Genomic DNA, 23,277 nt, shown 5'->3' on the forward strand with positions numbered 1-23,277 from the left:
AAAACCAATATGTTTTTAATAAGTGGTGGAGAAAAGAGTTGGCATGAAAAAAAGTTGGTAAGTTGTTCCACAACAGTCAGTTTAAAGCAATGCCTTCACATAAACATTTCTGACTGGCCAAACAATACATCTGAGACAACCAGACTACACCATCTGCAATAATATTTTTAAATACATACATAGCTCTCCTTGGCTTTAAACCAAAGCTATATTTAAGACTATCATTGTTCCACAGAGTATTCGTTTTGTTTGCAATTGGTAGCCAAGGAATTAAAGAGTCCAATGGTATAAAGATCTGTAGCTCTACATTCATAAAATGGGCACAACGGGGTTGCACCTTTTTGATACAAGTTTTTAAAAAATACATTATCAATTTTCCTGAAGTAGTCAGTATCTACATTATTTGCAGTACCTGCCCTATTAAATGCTTTTAGGCACACAGTGTACCTGACTGCACCTGGCACAACAAAGTACTTTTGCTTCCACACATTTCAATTTTAGAAAGAGAGGTAGCATATATCAATACAGAACTAGTTTACCTGAAATATGCGTTTACAGTTACCATGGAACTCCATGCTTAGTCCAATGTTGCTGGTTTTACTTGAACTTGAGAACTCGCTCAACAACGCCGTTAGAATGGAACAGGCCAAAGTTTGCTATAAAAAACATAAGGGGGAATAATATAACTAAAAGATGTCCAATAACGCAATAGCACCTACAGTGTCCTTAATTTTTCTATTAGCATTTTAATACAACTACTACTTCAGTTCTGTCTAACACAAACTAGAAGAAGTCAAACTTTCAGGAAAATAGATCCTTGGATGAACCATTTCTGGAATCATCAGGGCTCTATCCTTAAAAAAGAAATTCAAATATTCGAGCAATATAAAAGCTGGCATCTGTGTGATCATCATTACAAATGAAACCACCTTATTGCAAACCATTTCCCAGCCTTGCCATTTACTCCGTCTCCCTGTGCACAGGCCTTTACAGGTATTAGTTTCAGGGAAGATTCACTGTCCACTTATTTCAATTAATGTAATAGTTCAGGTCACTCTGAAGTTTGTTTTAGCCCTTCTTTGCATTTGCTACACTTACCATATTGGAATTTGATCATGAGCAACTTTATAGCACCAAAAATGATACAAGTTTGTAAAAACAACACCCGCAATAACACTGTCTACTACATCTTCTCCCTCTCTCCCCATAAAAAAAATAGGAGAGGAATTCACAGAAAGCTCCAATACTTGAACGGTCTTAGATACCTCCCTCCAAAGCACCACACTGACAAGCCTCAGAAATAACCCTTAAAACTACTCTATTAAAATTATGTCTCTGAAGTGATATAAAAATTGGTTAGAAAAAGGCATTTAGAGAGACAGATTCATGAAGACTAAAGGTTTTAAGTATCATTTTTGTTCTCAAAATTTAAGATAAGGTAAATGAAATGCTTATCTAAAACTCTACTAAAAAACCAACTTTCTGTATGAAACACATGGCTCCAGCCTTTGTTGCTGTTTTCTGAAATATATAAAAAAGGCTTTTTTTTCCTAATGCCAAAGTTCAGAAACCATCATCACCAGTTTTAATATCTTTTAACTGATCCTTGCACACAAAGGGGAGCAAGTACTGCACACTGGAGATGCAAGTAGTACTTCAGACTTGTGCCGTACGTTGCTCTAACAAGCACAATAGAAAGTGCATACTGCTGAAATGAAAAGACTTTTTGTTAAAGAGATGTTCTTTACAAAAAGTTCCAAAATTACTGGCTATCCTCCCAGACTGTTTGGAGCCAAGGTGCCAGGGATGGACGGAGGGATAGGAATTGTTAAAGGGTCATGCATGCCAGCAAGTGTCCAGGGGTTAAACAGAAATATGCACACTACCTCTGAACACCCGAAAGATTAAAGTGGAGATGATACTATTTATGCAAGCTCATACAACAGCTGAGACCAGTGCCATCCACCCACCAACTGCAACATCTTTGTTCAGAAATGCCTCTGAAGTCAGTACCTTGACCCCCCCAGACAACTAGTTATCTTAGTCAGTAAACACTAAATTAACATTCTTACTCGCTAAATAAGTTCCAGACAGATCAAATATAGTGGCTTTGTGATAAAACACAGGTTTTCTCTTTCACTATGCAATAAAGCTGCATAAGCACAGCAGATCAGCATATTGCTGATCACTTGCTAAGTAAAAGCTTTTGCATTTTTAAGAAATTATTTATTTCAAGTGGACTATTTCTCATTTACAGTCAGCTCTATCAAACAACACATATGCCTAAAAAAGCATTTAGCCAGTGAAATCCAACACCACAATTTAAACTACTCCAGTGAAAGTGCAACTTTGTCACTTATATAATAGAAGTATTTCTAATTAGCTCAAACATTTCACAAATTTCAAATTTCTGTGCAAGGTATTCACACAATAAATATTTTTTTTCTTGTTAGAGAAAATATAGATTTTATCTAATATTAAAAAACCCAAAACAGTATAGACTAGTATGGAGTATTAAATCCAACATTAAAAGTTCCATATGAAAAGAATTAACCTGGTTTAAAAAAAAAAAAAAAAACACTAAGAAAAACCCCTCAAGTCTGACTTTAGAACAATGCTTCAGATCAGAATGCGTATTTTTAAAGAAATAATGCAGTTTTTTCACATGACTCTCTAAATAGTTTAAAATACAAATTTTTATTTGATGCTTAAATTACTGACTCACATTTTTCAGCTCAAAGCAGCCACTACGCAAGAACATCACTAGCTGCAATTACAAATTTGTAGACTTTGATGCTCAGCAACATATCCTGATTACCAAGTGCTATCAGTGGCTCCAATAATACAACAACTAGGCAAAAACTAAACTGCTTCTGCTTTAGCATGCTAAGATCTTGACACCAAGCCACCATCCAGATCACCACAGGACAAGCAGGGCAATGACGCAGACTACCCATCATTTGCAGATGGTTGCCAATTACTGGAAAATCAACCAAGTTCAAACGGGCAGGAACAACAGGAAAAGAAGTTAGTTCCCATTGTGATTACAAATACTTCATATTAGCTGAAATAGCGCCTTCCTTTTTCTCCAGTGTGTTTATATGTATATAATAATTTATCCTTTCTCTTTGCAGAGTTATGTGTTACTACATGGTAAAAGTGTGTTACAGATTTTTTTTTTTTCTGTGTGCGCTTTTCTCCTGATTTCAAGGAAAAATTTAAAAGGAAGGTTAAATTTTATGACTGATGGTAAAGACATCTCTTTGAAAGTGTAAAGAGCAATGGGTACAGGTAGGTTGACTGAATCTGCAAAGCAGCTTGAGCAGTGACCTATCTCCCTGACTTCAATGAGAGCTAGTTCAGCTAGTTCTGGGACATCAGTACCTGATTTGAGCATGACAGGAGAAAAATTATGTTACTAGATTTACACACCTTATTCCATCCAGCAGGCTAGCTCACAGCAAATATCAGGGCACAGTGCACCCCCCTGCTCTCCCCTCCCTCCTATTGAATTCCCAGCATCCCATCAACTTCCTTAACTTGGTATTTCAATATCTGGGGTGCAAATCGTGCCCCATTCCCTCACCATCCCAAGGGCCTCGTGCAATATTTGCACATCCGTATGCAGTTGCCATCTGCACCTGTGCTTACCCCTTGTATCCGTAAGGAATTGTAAGCACTCCTGTATACCCAGGGCACCAGGGCAGGAGAAGGTCGAAGAGAAGATAATAATAATAATTTCAAATTTACTGCAACAACAGGCTGAGGTGAGATGGCTCGAGACTGGTTTCCTAGAAGGCAGGTGCCAGCCCCCATGAGTTTAGCTTTCAGACAAGAGCAGAGGAACAGATCAAGACCGTAACCTGTCCTTGCAATGTCAAGTATTTGCACAGATATTTGCAAAACCACCACTGCTTCCCAAAACTGCCAAAAGGCTATAGGAATTTATACAGACTATTGTCCATAGCAGTAAGATGGCTATTTTCATGAGTATTAACAAATTATTAGCTTAAAAGAATATTTGCCCTACCATGTATTAAACTTCCCTGAATACACAATAATATTTCAGAAACACTGGAATAAAGCTCAAGTGAATTCTACTAAAAGTAAAATTTGATTTCCATAAAGTAATTTTACTGAAGGTTAACTACTAATATTTTGAATTACATTTTTTTTAATATACAGATATGTTTGGTGTGAAGACACTAAGTACCTCAACATAAATATTATCACAAGAAAGATTTCAAAAATCTGAAAACCAACAATTTCAGAGAAACCAATACTGGTGTGCTATGTGAACTAAAATTTCTTCCTCTTACATGTAAGAAAATTGAATGCACCTAACACATAAAATTCTAGGGTGGAGGGTTCTGGGGGATTTTGTGTTTCGTTTTTGGGTGGTTTTTTTTGGTTGGTTGGTTTTTGTTGTTATTGTTGGTTTTAGTGTGGTTTTGGTTGATTTGTTTGTTTGTGTTCTGGTGGGGATTTTTTGGGTCTTTTTTAAAGGTTTTTCCTAAGGTTTTTGCCACACCACAGAAGAGATTAACAATACAAGTTAGTAATACCACACTGTAATAAGTAGAAAATGCACGTGACGCTGGGCATCATATTAAAAGCCAGATCTGAATGTCTATTGTGCAGCAATGCCATTAACTTCATACCAGTAAGAGTACACCTCTGAACCTAGTTTGACTCACTCCCTAGCAATTTCACTAGTTCTGCCACAACTACATACCCAAACAATAAGCCCATCTAACAAAATAAAATCCTTCTCTTGTTGAGAGAGAGCACTGCCTCTGAGAATAGCTTGGCACTCACCCCAGTTAGCTTTATTACCAGGAATAAACTTTATGAAAGATCGCTATACATAAAATAGACTCTCAGCTGCTCAAACAGAAGATCAATGGGACTTGTGATAAGAGATTAACTTGGCAATCAGATACCCAGTAGTAACATCGTTTTAGTGGTTTTCTTTTTAAATGACTTTAATAAAACACAGACACTACAGAAAGACCGTGTGTCATTTTAACTGCAAACAACATTTATATATCATTCATAAAACTCAGCTGCAAAAAGTAAATACAACTTATTCCTTCAAACGGAATGTCCCCTATAAAAGAAGCTAAAGCCATAATGTTTGAAGGGATTTCACACTTGTGCCTGGGCTGTCCATGGAATAAATGAAGTGCTTAATTTGAGGGTAGTTAGGTTACCAAGCATCTGAAAGGAAGAAGAGTTCAAATACAGCCTAGGAAAAAATGGACATGTGGTACACCAGCTCTGCAGCAATAAAGTCAACAGACAAAGCAGAATGAACTCCAATACCAAAATTGTTTCCTTGTTTTGAATTCAGAGCAGAGATACAGTTAGGTTGCCAGAGATTTGATTAAAGAATTAATTTTACTACAAAACCTAAACTATCATGCAGTGCCTTCTGCTAGTATCATTTATACCTACAGAAAAAGCAGTAAGCATATTTAAAAGAAGAAAGATTTTGCCTGAATAGAGCAAATCATAACATCTACTCTCTTACATTAGATCACTGCCAGCCTGAAGATGCATTTAGAGGACTTTTTCTCTCCACATGTATAATGTAAACTCTGTTACTGAAACCAAAGGGAAGCCATGTGAAGACTTAATAGTATTCCTAAACTATCAAAATTTAACTTGCACAAGAGCAGGAAGAATTAAAGAATAAATGTATTGGAAGCAGAATTTGCTGTGTTGCTCCTAGATGATAGAATTCTGTAATGAGAATGTATCAAAAGCAATTTTACTAAGTTGTTTAAAGCAAGGCTTTCTTTATAAAAGCAATAATAGACTTCTTCTCTAGTTTCCTTGAATAAGCACAGCTGTTTTTGCTAACATTTTCAGAGTATTTAAATCTCCAGAACATAAGCTGCAACTCCAAATTGGAAGGTTAAAAGGATGGCCAGAGGGCCAAAAGAAATATATGTATGTACACAGAATAACTGGGACCACTCCAACTTTTCAACTTGGGAGTATTGCAAGATGGGTGGGGGAGCCAGGAGCTGAAGTAGTGGTTCCCAACCAAAGAAAACCAGAACATATTTTTAAGAAATGTAAGCAAGCACCAGGAAGAACCCACTGATTTTCATCTGTTCCTTCCCAAATGAGCCAACTGGTGGAAAAAAGCTATAGAGCAGGGATATGATGATAGGAATAGGACCCACAGCTGCAGTTCTGTGCTGTCAGCTGTAAGGGACTAGCTAAGCAGCGCACTCCTTTCCTCTCATTCCCTTTCTGCCATTGTGCAAAGACAGATGAGCAGCACCAGGTTAACACATCAGAGCTACAGCGGAACAATCGGCAAGACCTTGCTTCCCTTCCTGGGAGGAACCAGCCAAACCAAGGGAAACCCCCCAGGGGTGAGCTGAGAAAGAAGTCGTCAATTCCCCTATGAATCACCATGGGCCAGAGGAAGATGATCTTGTGGCATGTGAAGCATGCAGGCTTTGGACAAAGAGAGAAGGGAAGTAGCAGTCTCTACTAATAATGGAAGAGGTCCAGGCAGAGTTTGCTGGAGCACAGGGTGCAAAACATGCTTTTCTTTGTTTCTCTGGAGACAGGCAAAGTTGTGGAGCAGAAAAAAAAAGTAATCTCATAAAAGAAGTTGAAGGCCTGAAAACCATTTATAAAGGTAACATATCCTTCTCCAGGTTCTTGTCTGAATGCCACCAGTTGGATCTTCACTCCTACCACAGCTGCATGAACAAATACAGGACTTTCAATTAAACTCAAAATAACAAACAGTTAGACTAGCCATGCAACTCACCATCAGCAGCACCCAGCCTTAAATATACACCATCCCAACAAGTGCTGTTTGGTGGGTAGGTGTTCTCCCTCCCCCTACTTTTCCAAGTACTCATTCCTGGTCTTTCTTGCCTGTCTCTGCCTGCCGTACTGCCAGCTGTGTCAAATGAGCTGCATTACACAGCAGTGTTCCACAGCAGATCTGCCCAAAGTAAAACATGAGAGGCTGTGAGGGACAAGGGGCAGTTTCTAAGCAGACTAACAGAAAGATCCAGCATGTTGCACATTTTTTCTGAAGGGTAGTACCTTTTTGAGGAAGAATGACTAAACACCAAGCAGCTACAGTCAACAAATGTCTTAAAGAGGCTTTTCCCCTCAAGCCTGTTAATTTGTGTGACACAACTTTTTATGTAATAAAAAAAATACATGGTGTAACACATGGAAAGGCTTAATTTCTTCTTTCCCAGTGAGTCTGTGAGGTCACAGATGAGGGACTCCAGAGGTGCAAATCTCATGAGATGGCAAAATTGAGGAAAGAAAGGGTTTGGGATGCCATACAAAGAACAGGGGATGCACATCTCACCACTAGGCCCGTATCTCCTCACTTCCCAGTCCTGTCATTGAAACTGTGGCTCTAGTATGAATGTAACTGGGGAGTTATCAATTTCTAGTAGTTATTAAGCTGGGGACTTGCATCTCTGGTAAAGCCAGTTCCCTTTCAACAGAAAAATCTGAAAACTGCAAAAGCACCCTGATTAATTCAACTACTAAAAAAACAAGTTTTAAAGTTTTCTTGCATTTCTATCACTGAGTTTTAATCTCACATGTGGAGTAGTTTCTGGATTCCTAAAATTCCCAAACCAATCTTTAACACACTAACTTAGGCCTTTATAGAGAACTTATCAACTTAAATATCCTGGTTCACCCTTTGCTTTTTAGACTCAACATGTCTCAAGGGCAATGAGATACATAGAACGAGGCAACAATTTTATTAGACCAGAAGACACAACTTGGGGTGGATAATACACATATTTTTATCAAAATGTGAAAGTCAGGAGAGTCTCTCCAACTCCTACCCTACCACATGACACAGTAACAGCTAGATAGGTTTCCAGAAGTAAAATTCCTTTTAAAGAACAGAAACAAAAACTGTAAATGTTAAATAAATAAAACTATCCAGGCAGCCATTATAATGGATAGATTAACCTCAATGAAGATGAATGCCTAGAGTTTTGCTTATTAATATTTCCCACCATTCACATGAAATCCATTCACAGAACATCCCTCAGAAGCTTTAGGTAATCTGAAGCAGCTGGATCTTCTCTCTAGCCCAACTAGGAACATTGAGAAACAGAACAACAGATTTACAAATGTTGCAAGAGAAGGAATTGTTAGGATTCCAGAGCTTTTCCCGTGAGTCTTGACAAGTGTTCTTCCACGTACAAAAAAAACTACGTAGGCTTCAGATATGGAGCTTTATATTAAAATACATTCAAAAAACACAGCTTCTGTTGCTTTCCCAGTCCCATGTCAAGTCTATAGCAGCTGGATCCCTTTGCATCTGCCTACACATACACCGGAAGAAATCAAGGTATAATCCATATCTTGGTCTGGTTTTAAACGAAATCTGATTGTGTTCACATGCAGACGAGATCCTCCTCCTGGGAGTCAGTCACTTAGTTGCCAGGATTCCTGTCCTTCTGGCAGGGATGAAGGACAAATTAAATCTTTCAGCTATGCAAAGGCAGAATATTTTAAGAAGAAAAGGCCAAGAAATTGAAGGCATTTGTAGTTGAGAAGAACTTGGCCCACTCAATTCTCCAAAATCTTGAAATCAGTGATAGAAAACATGTATATAAAATTGTAAGATTGGCTCATGATACTGTGTCTGTTGCCAGAAACTCCATCCCCCGGAAAAATGAAGATTTTGAAAAGAGATCCTAAAATTCCTGTCGCAGGGAGATTACAGATTCTCCTTCATGAGCAGAGGGCTTGTATTGATAATAAAAGAGGAGCCAGAAAAAACAAAACCAAGAACTCCAAAGCTAATCTTTGTCCTCCTAGAATTACCTAAACTCAGTTACAAATAAATAGGCAGCCAGACTAAAAGTTTGCTTTCCCTTCTCAGACAAAGGTTTCTTCTGTGAGATTCATAAAGCACCAAATGGCAGAGATGCAGCAGCAGAAGCCAACACTCCAGTTCTAACCCTGGCTCTAACCATGCATCCTTCCCATCCCTGAAGTATTAACTCTCCTTAGTGTCCTGTTATTTCCTTGACACGTACATTGTGTTCCACTATTAAAAGATTACCCAATACTAAAGCAATTTTATTACACTAATCACAATTCCTCTCCTTATCTTCCTTCCAACCTCCTTCATATTTTTTTCATTCTCAACAGTTCATCCATCAGCCTTGCTCATATGTCAGTTTGCCACTACATACCTTCAAGCCCTAGCCTCAAAATACATCCATCTCTTTTTAACTAGTACTCGAGAAGTTGAGGTACTAAGCACATCAAATCCTACAAAAGGACACAAACAACAGACACTACCATCTACTTTCACTGCCCTCCTTATTACCCCAACTATCAAGACTTGATCCTGACAAGATATTACTCAAAAGTCCCAAAGAGTTCATGGAGCAGGATGGGCTGATGATCATAAAATTAGTACAGATGTCTGACAGAAACTACGGGGAGGGCTGCAGGGAATGGAAAAGATTAAGTACCTACATTATTCTTGTAAGGTAAAGATGGATCAAGAAGTTTCACAGCCAACAGGGAGGAAAAGATAAGCAAGAAGCAGACAAGAGAACACTTTGCTTTTTTTAAAATGGACATTCTCTCAATTACAAACTGCTGTAGAAAGTCATTACCTCAGAATACTCTGAGTTGGAAGAGACCCACAAGGATCAAGTCCAACTCTTAAGTGAATGGCCCATATGGGGATCCAACCCACAACATTGGTGTAATTAGTACCATGTTCTAAACAATTATCAGCAGCTAAGAGCTGCTAATAGCTCTTGTTTGAGAGCTTTAAACATTTTTAAATACGAAGTAACCTGCTGCTGACTTCACCTGCAGTGAACCTCAGGCAGGACAACACAAACAGAAGGTGAGCAGAAGGTCAGAACAGAAGGCTGAGAAGGATACAGAAAGGACAAAGAGACTGGAAAAAGAATTAGGAGTCACAAAGGTATGATAAACTCCTGGAACTTGAGTGTACAAGGAGGCAAGAGTGCATATCACACCATGGGAAAGATGTCGAAAAAATTGAATGAATCCTTCCACAGAGAAGCACAGAAGACTGGAAAACATCTACTGATCTCTTTCAATACCTACATCCTCGTCTCTTCTGTGACTTGAATGGAGGCCTGTATTTACAAGTAACTAATATAAATTAATCTCCAGAAACACCTGTGACACTGCATGGCACTGTCCTGACTGCACATCTCGGATCTTGAAAGCACCACTCCCTTCAGGATGAAGGCTTCACACCATACCCTGAAGCACCCTTAGCTGAGACTCCCCACAGCAGAAAGGCAACTGCACCACTGGGGTCCCACAAGGCTCCACAGGCATGGCTGAATGCTACAGGGACACTAGTAAAGAAACAAAACCACCCAGCCATATTTGAAAAGATAACTAAAATAACAAAAAAAATTATTGTATGAGTTATTTCATACAACCTTTCGAAGTTGTTTCATATTTATGCAAGAGGCATGCCCTGATGCCCTTCAGAAAGCAGTTTTGGCAGGTAACATGCTGAAATACCATTTTATTACTGGTTATTATTGCACATGCCAGTCCTGGGTGCTAGTACCAGAGTCTCTCTTGCAGCTAAGTCTCAGAAGATTACAAGAACATTTTCATGAATGAGAACTGGTTTATAATATAAACCACCACATATACATGGGAGCACGTGCTTATAACCAGTTTGCCAAAGACTACAAACCATACACCATGCCATACAGAAAAGATGTTTCAGCAGCATCATGTCTTTTTTTTTTTTTTGCTAGTAAATCTTATTAGCACACCACAATAGAAAACATTATATATCCTAGACATTTTCAATACCATTCTTAAAACTTGAGCACAAATATTTTGGAAAAACTATGGAGAAATTCATACTTTTGAAGAGGGGGAATTAAAGGAAAATGAAAAACTGAGCTCAATTTGGCAGTGAGCTGAGCTTGGAGAAGAGTACCTTTTCCCCCAGCCAGAGCTCCTCTGCAATGTGCTCTGCTCTGCAGCATGCCCAGGACGATATGCTTGGAGCAGGCAGTCTTAGCTTGCTGTATGCTGTGGTCAGTGCAGTGTGTCTGTGGACAGTGCATGCATAGAATACAACTGCACAAGTTGGACTGTGCATTCCTTAGTTCAAAGTCCACATTTCTATTTAGGCCACTTTTGTAGCTTTACGCAAATATCCTACAAACTACATGAGTATTTACAGAGTCATGCATAAAACTTGAAAACCTCAGCTGTAACTCCGTTGTAATAACCAGGCTATGTTTCCTGGAAAAAAGCATTGACTCAGTTCTTCTTAACAAATACCCATTTCTAGCCAAATTATGCAGAATCAAAAGGCTAAAACGGTTTCCTTAAGGTAAATTACTGTGAAATTAAGTTTTACAAGACTAAATGAAATTTCCATACCCTGAAGCGATATTATTTGTTGCTCAGAGGTGACACACTATTTTTAGGACCATGACATGAGCTGGATTACTTCTAGTACACTTTGATTGAATTTTCAGAGTTAAATATTTGCCACTCCTATCTATCTAGTACAACTGCTGCTCTAAATGCTCAGCAGTGTAATGAGCCAGTTCTCTCAAGGTTTTTTTTTTTGTTTTGTTTTCTGTTTTTTTGTTTTTGTTTTTGTTTTTGTTTTTGTTTTTTTTTGAGAAAAGCTTCAGTTAAAGTTTCATCATGGAATCTATATACTCTTTGATTTTCATCTGGTAGGAGAAAAAATCACCTCTCTTCAAGCTCTAGTTACATGCCTCTATTATGACCTATTCTAAACTTATCCCCTGGCATAGCAAACGGAATTTCACTAAATGCATAGATAGATATTGGACACCTTGTTTCCACTTTGAGCTCAGTATCGAAGGTAACACTTACCCCTAGTAGTATGACATTAAATCAAGAGTAAGTTTTGTATTTCCATTCCATGTTTTACTTCCTCACACCCCTTTCTCTCCACCTACTGTCTCCCAAAGAACAGCAGAGGCCTATGCCTTCTGCTCACAGTCCATTTCGACAGCTGAGCCACAGCAGAGTGCAGCACTGCACAGATGGAGGGGAACAGAGTGTGCAAAGAACCTCCCAGCTAACAGAAGATCTGTTTTAGATCTTGCTATTAGATTAAAGAAAACCAGAGGAAAAAGGACAACAAACAAATAATATTAAAAAAAAAACCACAAAAAAACCCCACAAGACAAACCACCAACCTACAACCCCCAAATGCCGTAGCATTTAAAGCAGCTATTCAGAAAAACATTCCCTAAAAATATGGTCTCCTTGTGTACCAAAGTATGTATACACGTACTACCCCTAGTCCCAAAACATTGAAAAAATCTCCAATTTGGTAAATGACTGGATAGTTAGCAATTTAATGACTAATTGTATAAGCAAAGTATAAAATATTTTATAGCCACTAAGTATGTAATGTAAGTTGCTGATGCAGACTGCTTAACTTTCAAAGAAAAAAAAGTAAGTACTTACCACAGTGGGGTTACCACTGCTGATCAGCTGGCTGACTTCATGAAAAATGCTCTTGCAGTCGATTGATTTGTCTAATGATCCCCGTTTCACTATCACCGCTACCGCTAATAAAATCTGCTCCCGAACATACTTTTGAAGGCTGTAAACAACATTGCACAAATATATTTGCAGGTAATTCTGGACATCAATGCTCAATAAAATTTTAGACACATTTCTTTTCAAATATCTTGTGTGAATTCGTAAGGGAAAGTTGGCAGAAGTTAACTGCTAAGACTAGAAGACAAATTATTCTTAAAATGAACTTGCACTGCTACCAGACTTTATGCAGAAACCTAGATGTTCAGAAGTGTGTTTTCTGTACTTACTTAGGCCTTTGTAAGACATAGGTTAGAAGGAATGTTCTCAGTGACTCAATGCTAGCTTTTTCCAAGAGAATCCATTCTCTTACAACTGCTTCCATTATCGCTGTAGCAGCTTGAAAAAGGACGTAGTCCACTTTACTAGTTTCTGTGGGAAATAACAAAGGTAACTTGAGTATTAGGAGACATGTTTTCAGCTTGAATGTGTTTCCAACAAAAAAAAATAATGGAACTTACTATCATTTATTATTAAATAGAATATTGTTGCTATGAAAACAGAGAAGGAATTTACAACTCAAAAGGGGGAGAAATAATCAATAACCCAATTATCAAATTGTCCAGTATTGTTCAAGTCAATGACCTAGGAGAAAAGTTGTCTGTGCTAGGAGGCTGGTTGAAAGGACAGGAACAAGAATGCTAACAACAATAGGGGAATAAAATAAGCAAGGTAACTGATTTAGTTCCAATAGACTAATAAAAGTGATTAATCTTACAGGCATGTCAAAGCTGAAAATTTCTGTGTTTGCCTTTGAAACAAATAGTGCATAAAAGTACATGGGTAATAAAAAGAAGCAAATCCACTTACACTTAAAAGTAACATTTGTGCTTAATTATCCAAGCAAAAATTCTATACAATTTTAAAGGGTTCTACATCATGTTCAAGTTTCCAGATTTATTTTGAGTTAAACAAAATGACCACAGTGTGGGAATCATTTGCCACTATCTAAATATCGGATTACTATGTATACAGATGCACTAAGGAAAGTATAAAAGTATACTATGGAGAAAGGTTAACAGTTTGGATGATTACAAAATACAATTTAAAGAGAAATGCCAGAATATGAATATAATTTCTATGATGCTAGAAAGCTATAGAGACATTTGTTGTTGTTGTTCCTTTGTTTTTAAAAATTTTTACTTGGAAATAGCAGGTAATATCTCAGAAGCCAGTTTCAAAACTGAGCTCTGCAGAAAGAATTTTCAGAAAGGGTGCAGCCACAGGGTGGCAAAAGCATAAAATATGAAATAAAATTCCCAAACAAGAAGCAGAGTTTGAACTATAGTGGTTGACCTGCCAGGACTAGAAAAATGGTGTTTGAGAAAACCTCAATCATGAGACAAAAGGCTTTAAATTACTACAAAACAAACTTTTTTGCCCCAGTTACATACACACAAGTTTATATTATAAATTTCCTTTATATGCAAGTTCTATATCAAAGACAGCAGATAATACACTAAAATATTTTAAAGTAATTTAATCAGGCTCCAAATCTAAACCCACAGAGGTAAACATGCTTAAATAAAAATAAACCACATTTAAATCTGCTTAGCTTAATTTGGAAACTAAGTAACCACTTAAGTAAAAGATTAATGTGTATGTCTAACACATATAAAAACAAATTTAATTATTCCTGCATGGGAATTTAAATTCTGGCACTTGTTACCTTGGGCCTTCATCTTTTCTAACTGTACAAAGCTCACACACACACACAAAGAGAGAGAATGTAATTAAAAAAGAACAGAGTTTCCCCTTTGCGCCAAGTGCCGCAGCCGCATAACTGCAATCGCTGACATGCAGAGCTGCAGCCCCCAGTGTAAGCCTGTAATCAGCCAGAGCACCATGATCCTCCATGGAACTTACTAAAGAAAGGAAGGACAAGTTTTGCCAGTGCACTGAACAGCTATAAGCTTACAGCAGAATGCAGTGCCTTGTGCTTCCTGGCTTCAACCCCAGGTTTCTAAAGAACATAGTAGTGGCTGTTCCCCTTTTCCATACACTCACCTCCATTATTCTCCCTGTGTCATTCCCACATTTTTCTTTCTACAAATGACATCATCCTTGTTATCTCTCTCTACCTCCATTCCAACTCCTATCTTGACCATTTTTTTCCTGTTTCTTTTAAAAGCCATTTACTTGGTCTTCTGGTTACAGTCCATCCTTCCTGCACACATCCCTTTCATCATGAAAAGCTTGTTTCCCTTCCTGGTTCCTGATTTCACAATCCCTGCCACTTCTTCCTCATCTCCCAAATCTTAACTATGTGTTCTTTCTGTCCATACTGTACAGATACTTACTGAGGAAGCACAAAGTTTTGAAAAAGTCTCTAAGTTCCAGGTCTCAGCATAACTGCTTACATTTCCACGAAAAACCTGTTCCATGTGGAAACATGCTGGATTTTCAATGGTGGTAGCATATGAACAGTTTAAGGATGTAATATATCTAGACATCCAAAAAGTATTAAAATCAGCATCATATTCCATTCAACCAACCATATTTAAGATTTCATGAGATTTCATTATTTCTGATTGATGATGAATCCTTAGATCCAAATGGTCTGCAAACAAACTTACTTAAGGATGGTTTTGCCCACCTTATTTTCTCTAAAAATCAATGTGAAAACAAAAAGCATCAATTTTGGTGACCCATCAAGCAAAAAGTGTGATTGCAGTCTTCCAAACCAGGTGGAATACTACTGTAATATACTAAACCCAGAAGAAACCCATTTGTAGAGATAAATTTTGGTGTGGAGTGGGTGTAGGAAAGGAAGTCCATCCTGGTCTCTATATCACAGTGTAACATAGCAGTAGGTCTGCAATACATCATAATATTCATGAATTCTAAGTCTCTAATCCAGTAAATTTATAAATAACTGTTAAAAAAATACTGGAGAATGAATTAAGTATGAAAAGAATATTTTTCAACATAATTATAGTATTTCTCTGTTCATTCTGGCAAACTCTTTAAAAGAAAAGTTGCTTTTTGTGGTTTTGGCATGTGTTTTTTTTGTGCTAACTCCCCCCCTCAGGTCACAGAGTCAGTTTTCATTGAAATTCCCCCTCACCTGCCCCCAGCACTCACATCTGGCCAACACTACAGTGCTGAGCAGCAATCTTACATCTTTACTGCCCCTGTAATTTCCAGATTTAGATGCCAAACTCTAATAAGTCTCTATAGCACCTGTAAAAACATTTATCCTTTATAACTTGCTACCCAACCACATTTAAAGCACTTCCATTAAAATCAAAGAAATTTTTGATGAAGGGTGGTATCTGCTTCTTTCCTTTCTCCACAGGAATAATCACACAAAATTTCAAATCAATACCGTCTTGCCTCTACCAAGTGGACAGATATTTTCTAGCTTTTTCCTCTTTTCCTCCAGCTGGGCTGTCAACAGCAACTAAGTTGTTCAACTAGAAATAAACTCTCATTTCAGCACCAATGCAAAATCTGGTAGAAGTGCATAAAATTGCATCATTAGCTGATTTAATGGGAAGCAAGCACAAAGCCAAGCAACCACAGTACTGGCAGCTGCACAAGCTGCACAGATTAGACAGTATTACAGTAATCACGTTGCAGAGGAAATCTATTAAATCAGTTTAGGAACTTAGCTACATGAAGTTACACCTCACAGCTTTGAAACTGAAAGAAACAAAACAAAAAAGGACAGTAATAGGCTTCATGCTCCATCAAAAAGTACCCCTCATTAAAATCAAAACTGATGTTCATAGTCCCAGCTGCAAAATAAGAGCACAGTTCCAGTTATAAAAGAACGTACACGCCTAAATTCATTTATTGAAACTTACCCAAAATATGTTTGCAAACAGCAAATGGTGATTTTGATTTCCTAAATGATAAGAATATGTGCTCAGCATGTTGGCGTTGTTCATTGTTGACCATGGAAGGTGGTGCCTGGAAAAAAAAAAAAGTTATTCAAGCACTGATCAAAAATATACTAAAACCAATGTCCTGTCAATGTCATGAATGTCAAACACATAAATGTTTGCCTTTTAAACACCAAAACCCCATATCTCTTGGCAGAACTGCTTGCTCTCAGGCATTACCTCTTCTTATATACCACTCTGCATTTACATTCCATGCACATAGGTGTGAATATCGAGGTATCAGGCAGAGAGTGAATAACTTAAGTATAATTTCTTAACAATATTTCTGAAGTTAGAATTCAGATCTAAATTCAAACCAGTTCTTTTTCTACTCAGACCAAAAACACCACTGCACATCACTAAATGCTGCTAAGCCCGCTCACAGTCCTGGAAGCAAAGCACATTTTTTCTTCAGTTCTACATTAGTTTTAAAATATTTAGTTGTATAATAAATTCAGGGGATTTAAAAATTACCACAGACATGTTCTGAAATAACATATATACCAGGAACATACTACCCTCTAGTGTTTAATATTAAAATTGACATCCTGAGAACTGATGTGATTGAAGAGACGAGTAAGCCTATTTGGGAATGGCTATGGTGGTTCCTCAGCTTACACTCATCCCTTTATACACCCACCCCATTACATCCTGGGCAGCTTGGCTGCTCATGTAACACCTGCTGCTCTCCTGTTGAAAGCCAGCTCCAGGGAGGTTTCTACCCGAAAATCAGCTTGAGGTAAATAATGAAACCATGCAATAACCTAGACCCCTGTGAGGTGCCTACAGAGCAAAGAGGAGCTGCCTGGACTGCAGCCTGGCCTCACTGCACAAGCCCAAGACCCCACACTGCCCTACAAGGTAAAAACAGGCATGCAGAAAGTATCAGCAGCTCACAGCACCACACTGCTCTCCACTTCTGCCACTAATATTCTCTGACTCCTGCTGTTTGGGATTTATCTGAACTGCACACGGCATGAGATACTCTTGCAGGGGATTGATACCACAAAACTGATGCTAACCTTTGAGAAAGGAACATGCACACATGTAGGAAGATCACATCCAAACTGCAGAGCAGGATCAAGGTGACAGCGTAGGGTATTGAACTTCAGCTGAACTTTCGAACTCCCCATTCCAGCCCCATCCCTAGCAGCTTGAGAAGAACATGTGTGCTGCCTATCTTTCAGTCATGATTTATATCCACTGCTTTGGGAATAAAAGCATCAAGACCAATGCTTTTAACATAAATGAAATATTTCCAGCAAATAAACCACAAGAAATCTTTAACAGGTATTTCCGTGATGTAACCTCAACTCTCCTGCGTGCAGCAGGAGCTGTTCCTAATGGGAACAGCTGATTGTGTTTTCTGCATTGTGAAGGACCATCCTCCTCTGCATGGACTCTAACTACATTCACTGCGATGGAACCAGCTGTACAGAATGCCAGAAGCATTTGTAGCAAGTTATCAAACATGCAAGAATTACCTACACAGCAACAGCTTGATACACACTTCAGTCAGAGCTGCAGCAAATAAATCAAACCAACTGAAAAAAAAAAAAAAAAGGCAGTTCCCACTTTTTCCCTCCACTTTATGGGCAAGCATTTGTACAAATGCACAGAGAACCAGACTGGGAAAGTGATTACCAAAAATCATCCCATATATTTTCATCTGGATCAGTTCCCCAATCTGCTTCACCATAACCCAGCACAAAAGCCTAAACCAGCACAGTATGGCACATATTGGGTGGTGATAGTCTGCTTTCTTCCAGCACTAGTTATCATTTTAGGTGCATTTAATCTACAGCCTCTATTGCTGTGCAATGCTTGGGAATAGTTTTAAGTCTCAAGGAACACACAACTCTGTCCAATGATATTTCACAAGAACTAAGAATCAAATTTCTTGAGACAAGTTACTTATTTTAATAACTTTCTGCTACCAAAAGGAAAGGTCCTCCAACTCCTTTCTTGGTCCCACCTGCATGGTCTTGTTACCTCTTTATATGATATTTTCTATCAGTTAGTCCACAAAAGAAAAAGAGGATAGAGGGGAAATCCAGGGGAAAGGGGAATTAATATTTGTTAGTCTAAAAAGCATCAAAAAGACAAGTGCCAGAGCCAGTGCAATGTATGGAGAAAAGGAGTGGAGTGACATTTCCCTTTCAACACTACTGACCTTGCAGCTCAGAGCTCTGCAGTCTCATGAAGTCTCACTAATTATAGCCATGTTAGAAAGAATCCTTTGGGTGTGACAAAGTGTAACCTTTTGCAAGCCCAGGTTCATTTATATTCACGTCCTTAGAGCAAGAAGACTAAATCAGAACTACCTGATCCAAACTAATTTTGCATTAACACATTATATTTAAGTTTGCCATACAGAGATCCTATCTATTTTCACTGTTCTGTAATACTTAAGGGCACTTTCAGTTGCAAACTATGGCACCACTAAAAAAACAACCAGAGAAGTTTTATGGGAAATACCTCCTTTATGCTTATAATAACTAGAAAGGAGACCTCTTGCTTTATATTATTTTAGCTCTTCTACTTCTCTGAAGTCCAGTTACAGAAGACATTTGACACCTTGGAAAGGCGTATGGCACATCATATTCCTGTATTAATTTTTAAAATGACAATAACTTAATAATACATTACAAACTTCGACTCTCAAAACTGTCCAGAGCAGACAAGTGCAACAGTTAAGGTTTGAACTGTACTGTAAAGCCACCAGAGGGAGCTTAAAGCACACTTTACTGCCTTCACTGCATTCAGACAATATTTATCTGTACAATGAAAGTAAAGTCCAGCTAGTTTTTGCTTTATAGAAAAGGCCAGCATATACATATTCTGTGCAAATTTCACATTATAAGAACACTGGCTCAGTGAGCCCAAGAGCCCTGTAGCCTGGTGCCTAGCACCTCCTTGGCACAATAGGCTTAGAAACATATCCAAAGTATTCACCATGTTTGGAAGGTCCCCTAGAGCACACACGCCCATTCACTGCATTATTTCTAATTGTCTCCTTCAAACTCTTCTCTACTACCCAACTGACAAGGAATTAAAACACAGTAAGGTAATGAGCAGGTTCTTTTGGCATACCGAAACCATTTGCAGCTATATCACTTTCTGTACTGCTTGACATTACTTCTAACCATCTCTTCTCTCTTTCGTCCTGCAAGTTACCTATAAAAACGTCTCCTGGATAATTATCATCTTTCTGATTTTAGCATAACAAGCTACTGCCCCATAAGAAGACAGTTCCTATGTGACACAGCATTATAAATAAAATTACAACCTTTCAACTACCAAAGCTGTATGGATACAGAAAAGGACCAGAAGCAGCAGTGCCCACAAATAGGATCCAGCAGGACTACTGTTTCAAATGGCAGCTATTCACTCAAAGGAAAGGGAAACAGGAAAAAAGACAAGACTAGAAACACTGTAGCAGATTAGCACTAACACTTTACAAGACCGCTAAACTTACCTGAAATCCTGGACAACTCCTAAGAAAGTAACATAAATGCAGAAGATGGGAAACCAGCTGTCATGGAAAGTACACACATGACTAGGAAACATCTCTTGATGTACATGTGGGAAGAATAAGGGCTTTGGGATTTTCTTTTATTTTCAATAGGAGTAGTTAGATGTATACAGAGGAACTGAACCTATACACATGTATTCAGAAACACCTGGTTTACACAAGCATTTCCTACCTCAGTAACATACCTTTCAAAATATAGTGTAATTATGACTTACGTGCCAGGATTAAAAGTGCCAAGAAGTTAAGGCAATAGATATAAATAGATACAAAGGAAGCAAACAGGTTGTAAATACAAGACATTCATTAACACTAAAGCTGCAGTCACCCTGTATTTGCCACTAACTGGCTGAAGAAGTAACACCACATCCACATTAGAAGTCTGCTTTTTTAGCTCCTTCCTTTTATCAGAAAACACCTTTTGCTTTAAAAAAATGAATGCATCAAATTCCACCCTCCCAAGTGATTCTGTTCAAGTAGTTTCATGGCATATACAAAATGCAACTTTTTTGGATCATGTATTAGAAGTTATATTATTTTCTTGGTGGTTTTAGATCACAGAACAGACTTGCAGAATCACATAATAGTTGGAAGGGACCTTTAAAGGCCATCTAGTCCAACCCCCCACCACAGGCAGAGACACTTTCACCTTCACCCAACCAGGGTATTCAAGAGCCCCATCCAATTTGGCCTTCAAGACTTCCAGGGATGGGGCATCCACAGTTTCCCTGAGCAACATGTGGTGAAGAACTGAAGCCAGCGCTATGAATATCAACCTCTTCAATACCTTCAACATCTTGTTGAAGTTGATTGTTTAGTAGTTTCTTCTAATATCAATATGGATCCCATAGAATATTTTACTTGTTGCTTACTTAAGACACTGATAGTATCTTAAAAGTAACAACTTCTACCATTTAAGTGACAACATTATTATGAAAATCATTAACAGAGCAATTTTTAATTTAAATATTAGTTAACCAGCTTGCATTGGTACTTCTGCATCAAAATTTTGCTAAGAAAAATCCTGGCCACAATCAAATATAAACATAACTAAGGATGGGGTGAGCAGTGTTCATTCCTTGCAGGAAAAAAAAAAAAACTTGCCAAGACAAAATTTAATTTTTCACTTTTGCTATGGCAAGACAGCACTGAATACAACCAAAGTCAGCAGCTTCCTACAATTACACTGGGGGAAAACTGCAAATTAGCATGTCACAAAGAACAGTCACACACTCCTCCAGACTTCGCTGCTTGGGAGAACACAGAGAGTACACTGGAGTGTTTTAAGCTTACACCCACAGTATTCCCACCTACCAAAAAGGTACCCTATGAACAGCACAGCCTAAACACTAGAAGGATTATGGAAAAGCAAACATGCCTACTGAAAGAATTTTCTTGGTTAAAAAAAAAAAAAAAAGAAAAAAAAAAAGAAGAAGAATCAAATTGCTTGTACCTGCTAGTACCAAAGCCAAGTAGGAGCCCTTCTTGCCAAAGGCAATGTTTATGTCTGTAAGTGAATTACATTACAAACTTGACAAGAGCAGAAACAAAAATCTGATACTTCTACTGAAGTGTGACTTCATAAAATTCACCACAAACTCTCCAAATTGAGCTTCTCAAATATGTAGGGGAATTATGCCATTCTTGCAGTCAAAAGGTACAATAAAAATTGTTCCCAAACTCTGGTCTCTGGGCCACTCTTATGAAAATCCAGTTCAAGACATTCTTGTTCTTCAGAATGGTGTCTAGACTCTGTGCTGTAGAGAGCCTGGGAAACCCATGGGGGAAGAGCTTAGGAAACAGATCTCTGTCAATATACAAGGATAAGCAAAAGCCACCACAGATGGCAATGGCACTGCTGGGTCTGGACTTTGCTGACAGCCACCATCAGGCAAAACACACTCAGAAAAGCAGGGAATAAAGGAAGCCCAGATGGTTTGCCAACCTGTCCCAGCAGGCAGGGAAGCCAAGTAATAGTGAGGCATATGCAAAGGAAACAGATCATGAGTGAACTTGAGAACCATGTGCAGGGGAACACCATGTGATGGTGATAACATAGCTGAGGAGTACAGGCAAAAAACAGAGGGAGATAGAGAAAAAAAGGGAGAAAATAACCCGAGGGCAAGCAATAATTTTTAACTAGTACATATACTGCATTTAGGACAGCTAAATATATTTCTCCACCCATGTAAGCAATTGTTACAGCTGCAACATAACTAAATAATCAAAAGTCATTCAATTTTAAATTAATGTGCTCCTCTACCAAGATAGCCAAAAACCACTAAAAACAGATTTCTATACCTTAAATAACAAAAATACCTTGAAAGAATTACTCCCCAAACTAGTTCTGCTGTATAAGCAATTTATACAAAAGAATCAGACTCAGAATAAGGAGATTTACAAGTTTAATTCTAACAAAGGCATATCAAGCAACATGCCCCAAGACTGAATTACCCTGACTTCTGTGAAGCCAAGCCATAACAAGTTTCCATTCCAGTTTTAGCAGTAACACTTTTCAAGTGTTTCAAATAAGCTTTTTTTCCTACAATATATCACAGCACACTCAAAAACTGTCATTTAAAGTAGCTAATCGAAGAGATTAAATGTAGGAGTCAGACCCAAAGAACTGGACAATTAGCCACACTTTTGCTCTTAGCTATTCACACTACTTCTCTTGCAGACCCTGATACCTCATGATGCAAGGATGTCTTGTCCTCTCATGAAGCAGATGCCACAAGCTAACAATTCAGACTAGATGAAGATGCTCGCCTCTGCAACTGCTTTACAAGTAGATCAGACATTCCAGCTTTGGGCACAAGGCCAGAAGAAATTGAAGATAATTGATAACAACAACAGCTTCTGCTGTCCCAGTCAGATCTGTCACGACATGACTGCCTAGCTTTGAGTAATCGTTACTACAGAAAACTTAGCTGGCACAAAAAACATCTCCAACTACGTTCCAACGACTTCCTCTGCACTTACTATTTTGAATAATCATTTAAATTACAGCAGTGACTCAGCCTCAATTCAAAGGATACTCAAGATTATTTTGAGGATTGGTAAGAAAGATGCAATAAATAACTTCCAGCCAGAACTGCACTAGAGACAACATGGTGGAGATTTAAGACTTTCTGAACAAAAACTTCCTTTGATTTAAAAAAAAAAAAAAGTCTTCTCCAAAAGTAATTATGACTCAAATTATTTAAACCCCAGAGTGCC

The 23,277-nt window shown here is 38.1% G+C and overlaps 1 protein-coding gene across 2 annotated transcripts in view; it reads right to left on the reverse strand.

Annotated features, from left to right (window-relative positions):
- XPO4 (exportin 4) overlaps positions 1-23,277 on the reverse strand; it is a 73,582-nt gene that overhangs the window by 36,150 nt on the left and 14,155 nt on the right. For both annotated transcript variants that reach the window (XM_053971732.1, XM_053971733.1), the window contains exons 2-5: positions 16,449-16,554; positions 12,870-13,011; positions 12,505-12,643; positions 540-656 (exon numbers count right to left, since the gene is read on the reverse strand). In XM_053971732.1, coding sequence (XP_053827707.1) covers positions 540-656; positions 12,505-12,643; positions 12,870-13,011; positions 16,449-16,554 — 504 coding nt within the window. The remainder of the gene's footprint in view (positions 1-539; positions 657-12,504; positions 12,644-12,869; positions 13,012-16,448; positions 16,555-23,277) is intronic.

The sequence above is a fragment of the Vidua macroura genome, chromosome 2 (assembly GCF_024509145.1).
Source record: "Vidua macroura isolate BioBank_ID:100142 chromosome 2, ASM2450914v1, whole genome shotgun sequence".
NCBI lineage: Eukaryota > Metazoa > Chordata > Aves > Passeriformes > Viduidae > Vidua > Vidua macroura.